At 52.9% G+C, this 8,422-nt stretch overlaps 1 protein-coding gene across 2 annotated transcripts; it reads left to right on the top strand.

The window, feature by feature from the left end:
• Positions 1 to 1,610: 1,610 nt before the first annotated feature.
• EEF1E1 (eukaryotic translation elongation factor 1 epsilon 1) lies at positions 1,611 to 8,096 on the top strand. Of its 2 annotated transcripts, none has more exons than XM_066579339.1 (4): positions 1,611 to 1,741; positions 2,779 to 2,979; positions 3,980 to 4,075; positions 7,686 to 8,096. In XM_066579339.1, exons 1-4 carry the CDS (start codon positions 1,655 to 1,657, stop codon positions 7,824 to 7,826), a joined length of 525 nt encoding a protein of 174 aa, XP_066435436.1. In that variant the 5' UTR covers positions 1,611 to 1,654; the 3' UTR covers positions 7,827 to 8,096. The 2 variants fall into 2 exon arrangements, with proteins under 2 accessions (XP_066435436.1, XP_066435435.1); XM_066579338.1 differs by having other exon boundaries at positions 2,779 to 3,000.
• Positions 8,097 to 8,422: the final 326 nt, after the last annotated feature.

The following is an 8,422-nucleotide window of genomic DNA, read 5'->3' as shown; positions in this document are numbered from 1 at the left end:
ACGCGCTCGTCTCTGCAGGCTCTCGGGTCGGGTCCCGCGGCGAGAATTCTCGCCGCCGGATCCGACCCGCTCGTCTGCAGGCGGCCAAACTGTGTCTCTTTTTCTGCAACTGCTTCCTCCTCCCCTCTCCATAGACCTCCTTACACTGTAACCTGATGTCTCAGTGAGTTGATAACCCGCCTCATCTCTGCCTTCCTCAAGACAGATTTTATCAGTGAATTGAGAGTGAATGACCTCTGAGGGGGAGAAGAAGAAATGGAGCAGAGAAAGAGGTTTTACCCTGATGAGATACTCTACAAAGTTTCTTATCTTTCCTTGAACTAATCGTTTATGCAAAGTTGGTTGAAACAACAATGACTATTTAACCCGTAATGGTCCTTCTACACGGGCCGACAGTCAGGTAAATGTCTGCACAAGCGCTGACTTCACCACTAAGGTCGTCGGCGCTCGCGCAGAGCTTTTCCACTGACAGACTGATCGCGGGATTCTCGCTCCACTATGAGCGACGGCCTGCTTACTGTGAACGGAGGTGGGCTGCCCGGACGATACCCAGCCCACTGCGCCTGCATTTAGTCAGTGATGCTCGTTCCTGTGGAAAAGCACAAGAACCAGTCCTGCCAGGACGAGGGGTCAGACTTCTGTGCCCGACAAGTCGTCCCGTGTAAAAGCACCCTTAGGCCCAATGTACACGGACAGACTTGCGTTGCAGAATCCAAAGTGGGCGTCCGCTCCCGGACTCCACAGCAAATACCGGCCATAGCATCATATGGAAAAGCAGGTTTCCATGCCCACGAGCAGAAATCAATTGCGATTTTCCACTCGCGGGGGGAAAAAATCGCAGCATGCCATATTTTAAAACGGATTTCGTGTGGACGGCTTCCATTGAAGTCAATGGAAGCCCTCCGACCCGCAGCCCTATTACAATCATCATTGCGGAAAAGCCGTGGGATCGGCGTCATCGCCTGCATCATCAGTACTGCGCATGCGCGCCGGACGGAAAGAAGTGAGAAAATCAATTAAAGATATGCATTATGTAGTCCGAAATGGTACCAATAAATACTAAAACTCGCCCCACAAGCACCCCGGCCCTGACACTGCCCCGTCCGCGGGAGAAGCAAAAAGTTTTGGGTCTCTAGTACAGTGATGAAAAAAAAAAAATTCCAAAAAAGGTTGCTTCATTGCAAAAAAAAAAAAAAGTGGAAAAACATTAAAATATATATATATATATATAATTAATATTCCATAAATGTGACTAATAAAAACCACAGCCACTCCGATACAGAGGAGACCGGTAAACGTAATCCGGGGCACTGAAGAATCAAACACGACACCAGTACCGCTCACACTACGGCCAATCACGACAAGCCGTAACGAGGCGAGTGAGCACGAAGCCCCGCCCACTCTGGAGGACTCGCCAGACCACAGTCAGCCAGGAGCAGGATAGCCTGTCGCGGACGCTCATGCTTCTCCGCCTCACTGGTTCTACAGGGAACGCCCTTTCGATGACGTCCACCAATTATCGTAAGCAACGTCCCTGGGACGGAGCCACTGCCTCTATCCTGACCAATGAGGTAGAGCCCTTTCCGGAAGTGGGAGGGTGGACTTCCGCTGTGTGGTTGGCAGCGTGTGCCGGCTTTGTAACTTGCCAACCAAGATGGCGGTGGAGGAGCTGACCGCGTTGGAGAAATGTCTGGGGCTGAAGGCAGGAAAGTACAGCCGCCGTGCGCAGGGGAGCAGCCAGGTGAGGCGCTGTGGGGCCCCGGGCTTGTCTAGGAGTTGTGTTCAGTGGAAGCTGCACTTGTAGACCTCCCTGTGATGGCAGCAGCCTGTGTGCAGAGAGGTTGGTGCACGGCCTGCTGTCATCAGGGGGCTCTGGAGGGAGTGGCCCCCTCCCTAGACGTGACTGTGTGGCGTCTGATCCGCTATGCCTCCTAGACACGGATAAACAAAGAAAGACGCAGCGATTAAAATGGCTGACAAGTTCCAGATGTGTCCTTTTTGCCTGCGTGATTCCGCAGCGTTTTACGCATCGCCTTGCGCATTTTATATACGTTTTGCGTTTCCCCGTTGACTTGGAAAAATCCGCACGTGTGAATGACGGCCTTTGGGTTAACGGGTTTTATCCTCCGCGTATTCTATTCGTAAGAAGGGCGTTGCTGGGATCCGCTGACTGCTCGCCCGGCGCTCACATTCTCGTGATGCGGGGAGCGTTTACACGCAGCGAGAAGTCGGCGAACCAGCGGTGATATTTATGCTGCTTGAAAGTGAGCGCCCGACGAAGTGTAAGCGGCGAGCGAGTGCCGGCTGTGCGTTTGGGCGCCACGATTATCGCACGGTTTATTTCTGTTTGAAGAAATTTTGCGCAATAATCGTCCCGTGTAAATGGCCTTAAAGAATATGCAGGGGCGCCGCCAACTGGTAACGCAATCTATTAACCTGTGAAGGACCACCCACCGTAAACGTATGACAGGCGGTCGCAGTGGTATGTAGCGCAGATTAACCTGTTCCATACCTGCCGGGGGTCCAATGTTGACCAGAGCTGACGGGCGCACGTGGCGAAGGCTTACTGCATGTTCCCCCTGCAAGAGCCTAAATAGTCATAGATTCCCCTCTCCCTGCTTGGTCTGGGTCCGCCACTGCTCGGGGTCCACCGCTGCGGGCTGACGGGCGGCCGCCTCTGCTCGGGGTCCACCGCTGCGGGCTGACGGGCGTCCGCCACACTCTGCTGAGGATCTATTGCCTGAATAAAGTGCATGTCTTCCCTCTCCACTCTGGCAGGTCCCCGTGCTGCAGACCAACAGCGGCCCCAGCCTCGCGGGTCTGGCCACCATCGCATCCCATCTAGTCACACAAGCCAAGAAGGAAGAGCTGCTGGGCGTCTCACTGGAAGAGAAGGCAGTGGTGCAGCAATGGCTCGAATATCGCACAACCCGCATAGACAGACTAACCTCCAAGGAAGATGTCCGAACTACCCTGAAGGTCAGCCATGAGAACCGGCAGGTGACGAGGGTGCAGACGGTACTGCGGGGGGGGGGGGGAGGCGGGGCGCAGACGGTACTGCGGGGGGGGGGCGGGGCGCAGACGGTACTGCGGGGGGGGGGGGCGGGGCGCAGACGGTACTGCGGGGGGGGGGGCGGGGCGCAGACGGTACTGCGGGGGGGGGGCGGGGCGCAGACGGTACTGCGGGGGGGGGGGGCGGGGCGCAGACGGTACTGCGGGGGGGGGGGGCGGGGCGCAGACGGTACTGCGGGGGGGGGGGGGCGGGGCGCAGACGGTACTGCGGGGGGGGGGGCGGGGCGCAGACGGTACTGCGGGGGGGGCGGGGCGCAGACGGTACTGCGGGGGGGGGCGGGGCGCAGACGGTACTGCGGGGGGAGCGGGGCGCAGACGGTACTGCGGGGGGGGGAGGGGCCGCCGGCGGTACTGCGGGGGGGGAGGGGCCGCCGGCGGTACTGCGGGGGGAGGGGAGGGGCCGCCGGCGGTACTGCGGGGGCAGGGGGTGGTCGCTGACGGTACTTATGTGTCTGGGGTAGTATCAGTAGACTGAACCGTTACCTTCACGATGGAACCCCGTTCTTACGTACAAGAAGGGAACCTGGTGGCACTTTGGTGGTCACTGAACCACCAGACTGCTTCCTGAAGTTGCCCCGGTGTCAAGTGGCCGTCGCGACATTATCAAGTAAAGGATATGATTACACATGGTAGAGATCGGGCTCCTTCACACGGGCGGATTTGTGCATGAATAATGTACGCACGCGATACGCAGAGAATAGAAACAATTGATTTCAATGAGTTTGTTCACATTTCTGTGTTTCGCAGCGGGCTCTATTTTACTGCGCATTAACACACCAAAGGTCCCCATAGAAATCAATGCGCAAATGTGTGCGTGATGGAGTGCGATATCTGGCAATGGAACAACGTGAGGTTAGGTTCTCGTTACTTACGGATGTGTTGTGTTTTGGTTTTTTTTCATCCCTAGGACTTAAATTGTTATTTGGAGGATAAAGTCTACATGGCAGGAAATAAAATCACCCTGGCCGACATCCTGACGTATTACGGACTCCATCCCATCATAGTAAGTCGTCTGCAAGAAAGTCATTCTATATATTTTGTAAATCTAATATACCTTAAAGGGGTTTCCTGGGCAAACACTGCTGATGAGCGGTCCTCTGCTCCTTATAGGTCATCACTAATTGGTCCGCTGTGGTCCACCACTCGGGACCCCGACCGACCAACTGAAGATGGGTCATCCGTAGTATTTGCCTGGAAACCACTTTAAAATCCTTTAAGGCTTATTCACACAAACCCAAATATGTGAAAACTAAATATGCATGACATGCCTGTGCAAAAAAATACAGCAAAACACGCGAGCACAAAAACAGTGTAAATGTATTTATGCCCATGTGAAGCTGGCCTTACAGGCCTAATATGACAGTTTTTTTTTGTTTTTTTTTAGGAGGGGGGGTGTTAAAAAGTTTTCTTAACCCCTTAAGGACCAAGCGCTGTAAACATACGGCACTTGGTCCTGGGCTTTAATCCCACCCAATAGTAGAAATACAGAGCGGTTTAAGCCTCTGCTGTTGCAATCAAGCAGAGGAGCAGGTCGGGTTGTCAGCTGTTAGTCACAGCTGAGAACCTGGAGGAGCGGGAAGAAGCTGTTTTTAACCCCTTCTGCCTTCTCCTTTCCTGAGTACACAGCGCTCAATGAGTGCTATGTACTAAGAAGTGGGAGTGTTTCTTCCGCTACCCAAGCCGGCGATCACGGGACTACTGGGTCTCCCTGTTACAGCAGAGCTGAAGGGTCCTAGTAGACCCTGATCAGCTCTGCCAGTGACTATTGTCACTACAGGGGATGTTTTTCCCTGTAACTGGGGCTCCTATGGATGCCCCAACTACAGTGGAAAAGTGTGAAATAAAAAAACACCAAAAACATGTGACTGTCCCCCAGAGGTCTTATATGACATCATGGGGGACATAGATGGTAAAAAAAAGTTACAAAAATAAGTTAAAAATTACAGAAAAAAAAAAAATATATACATAATAAAGAAAATGACCCAAAACCGTCACCGTATGCGCCCTGTAATCCGAAACCATACATAATATATATCAAGATGTTATTTTCACGTAAATATTCTAATTTAAAAAGAAAACACTTTTTTACCCCCAATAAAACTTAAAAACAGAAAAAAAGTCAAAAAATCGCCCTATATGTCACGGGGAAAAAAAACGCAGCAAAAATAATTTTGGTAGCTAAAGGAAAAGATTTAGGGCAGTAAAACCACCACATGGGTAAAATGCCTAAAAAGTGTCTGGTCCTTAAGGTATAAAATAGCCTGGTCCCTAGAGACTCTCCCGGGTTTGTCACATGCAGTACTGGATGGAGTACTTGGCCCTCTGTCAGTGTCGGAGACCTCTAATGGAGCTGCAGTAGCGTGTTTAACTTCTGCTGCATTAAAAATCCTCCTTGCTACAAACCTACAGCGAAGCTACCGAGCCGTGGCCTCCTCTAGTATTGTGGGACGGCCACAGGTGCAAAATTTCCACTGTAAAATCTGCAATGAACTCACAACAAGTCCATACGGGTCAATTCTATATAGATTTTTTTTTTTTTTAATTAATTGTCATCCACTTTACTGCTACTGCAGATGTTCCACAGTATTTACTCCCAGTATGGCAGCACCATTTAAAGGCCCATGGGAGCATCACTGTCAGGAACATAGCTGCATTCCGATTAGCCAACTTGGTGGCAAAAAATGTCTCTCTTACTTAGGCGGGTCAGGATGGGTATTGTTTCTCCTTAAAGGGGTGGTCTCGCGAAACCAAGTGGGGGTATACACTTCCGTATGGCCATATTAATGCACTTTGTAATGTACATTGTGCATTAAATATGAGCCATACAGAAGTTATTCCACTTACCTGCTCCGTTGCTAGCGTCCTCGTCTCCATGGTTCCGTCTAAATTCGCTGGCAGCTTGCTTTTTTAGACGCGCTTGCGCAGTCCGGTCTTCTCCATTCAGCACGAGCCGCTTCAGTGTGCTCCCCGCTACAGCTCTTCTGCGCATGCGCAGACGAGCTGTCACTGCTCGGGAGCGCGCTGCAGCGGCCATTCTGCACCTTCCTCTGTTAGAGGAAGGTGCAGAAACTGGAGCTGCCCAGCGGAGAAGCCCAGCCCAGCCCAGCAGCCCCGAGAAGCCTCCCAGGTAAGTGATGGGTCGGGGGGCTGCCGCTGCGCCGGGCTGCGCCGGGGGGGCTGTCGCTGCGCCGGGGGGGGGGCTGTCGCTGCGCCGGGGGGGGGCTGTCGCTGCGCCGGGGGGGGGGCTGTCGCTGCGCCGGGGGGGGCTGTCGCTAGGCCGGGGGAGGCTGCCGCTGTGATGGGGGGGCTGTCGCTAGGCCGGGGGGGGCTGCCGCTGCGCCGGGCTGCGCCGGGGGGGCTGTCGCTAGGCCGGGGGGGCTGTCGCTAGGCCGGGGGGGGGCTGCCGCTGTGATGGGGGGGCTGTCGCTAGGCCGGGGGGGGCTGCCGCTGCGCCGGGCTGCGCCGGGGGGGCTGTCGCTAGGCCGGGGGGGGCTGCCGCTAGGCCGGGGGAACTAGCGCTGGGCTCCGGAACCTAGCGCTGGGCTCCGGGGCCTTCACCTGGGCTGAGGGTCTAGCGCTGGGGAGCCGGGGGCTAGCGCCGGTTACCTGCTGTCTGGTCGGCGGCTGCGGGGCGTCTGGTCGGCGGCTGCGATGCGTCCGGTTGCCATGGAGACACAGCTGGCGGCGTCTCGGGAGCGCGCACGTCGGGCTGCAGCGAGCGACGGGGAAAGAGCCGGCGGCCATCTTGAGGAAACTTTTATAAGTTGCTGAAACGCTGGAACGGTAAGTACGAACCAGCTAGAAATGTCATTTACAGGGGGGCTTTGTAATGTATGTTTAATGGGGGGGGACTGGGCAAAAAAAAAAATTAACTGCTTCCTCGAGACATCTCCTTTAAGGAGAGCCCCTAGAAGGTGAGTGAGGAGACTAATAATGCCATCCATGCTCCTCTGGGAAATATACAAATCCAAAAATAGAATACCTCTGCAGCGCCACCTATTGGAAGGCAGTATTCCTGCAAGTTAATGTGAGACTTTTTAAACAAGTTTTATAACAATGACTGGGAATTGTAAGCCAATCCCGAATAACCATACACAGACAACTGTTTCGGGGTGATTGCCCCTCATCAGTGTCCAGTAGGTTTCTGCTGCTCTCCTTAAGGATAAACAATACCCTTCCTGACCCACATCACAGGCCTCTCACTAGCCAAGCCAGAAACCTACTGCACACTGATGGGGGGCAAAACCCCTGAAACAGCTGCCCGCCTGGGCACTATACAAGAAGCTAATGTCTGTGGAGGAGGTGATAGAACTCACAAAAAGTGGATCTGAGCAGTAAACGTAGAGCAGCACTTTGTACTTGGGCTTCGCTTACAGCTTCGTCAGCGGTCTAATTATTTTTGTTGACCTCGTTGGCACCTGATGGACCCCATTATAAGTCAGTCAGATCATCGGGGTTTGTTAAGGTGGTTTTGAACACGGATTTGTCATTGCCGACATGGTGCTGCTATGAACAGACTTTAGAGACATGGGGTTACACGTTGAGTCGGGTTTTCATGTTCACAGCTTTCTGGGCTAAATTCTGATCTTTTTGTGATTCTTGTATTCCTCCAGGCCGACCTTTCAATCCAGGAAAAAGAGAATTACATGAATGTGTCTCGGTGGTTCAGTCACATCCAGCACTCCCCCGGCGTGCGGCAGCATCTCCCCAGCGTTGTCTTCATTAAGAACAGAATCTATAGTAATGTCCACTAGGTGGCCCGCTCCCCGCTGCAGGCACAGATACGTTTGCTGTTCGCCCCCTCGTTTATATCCAGACCTCATTTGCATATAAGAAGCATTTACGAAGCGTCTACCAACTCTCCATCTCTTATTTATTGTAAGCAGCTTACCTCCTGGAGCGCAGAACTAGACTTCGTTATTGTATTATGTTACACTTCGGTTTTCTATTTCCTTTTATTGTTGCAGTTTTTGTCTGTTTTTATAAAACGCTGTGCCAATAAAGAACGGCAAGGATGGCTGCTGCTGCTGCTTTTGTTTGTGATTTTTGTTCTTCTATTAAAAAGGAAAAAAAAGTGCTTTTGCCAAAGAGCCTAAAGCTGTTGTCCACTTGGGAGCTGGTGCCTACAGGTGTGCTTCACGGCTATTTTTTTTTTTTTATCCACACCTGGCTGCTTTTAGCTCTATTTCATTGTCAACTCTGATTGGTGACTACAGGGAGTCCGTGGTAGTCTGAGACACACCTCCTTGAAAGCATTACTGTGCATGTACTCACTTTTTTAGCTGAGGTCCTAGTTGGGGGGAGGGGCCTATGTGAGGTCCTAGTTGGGGGGAGGGGCCTATGTGAGGTC

The sequence above is a fragment of the Eleutherodactylus coqui genome, chromosome 9 (assembly GCF_035609145.1).
Source record: "Eleutherodactylus coqui strain aEleCoq1 chromosome 9, aEleCoq1.hap1, whole genome shotgun sequence".
NCBI lineage: Eukaryota > Metazoa > Chordata > Amphibia > Anura > Eleutherodactylidae > Eleutherodactylus > Eleutherodactylus coqui.
This window is presented reverse-complemented; position numbering and strand designations above follow the sequence as displayed.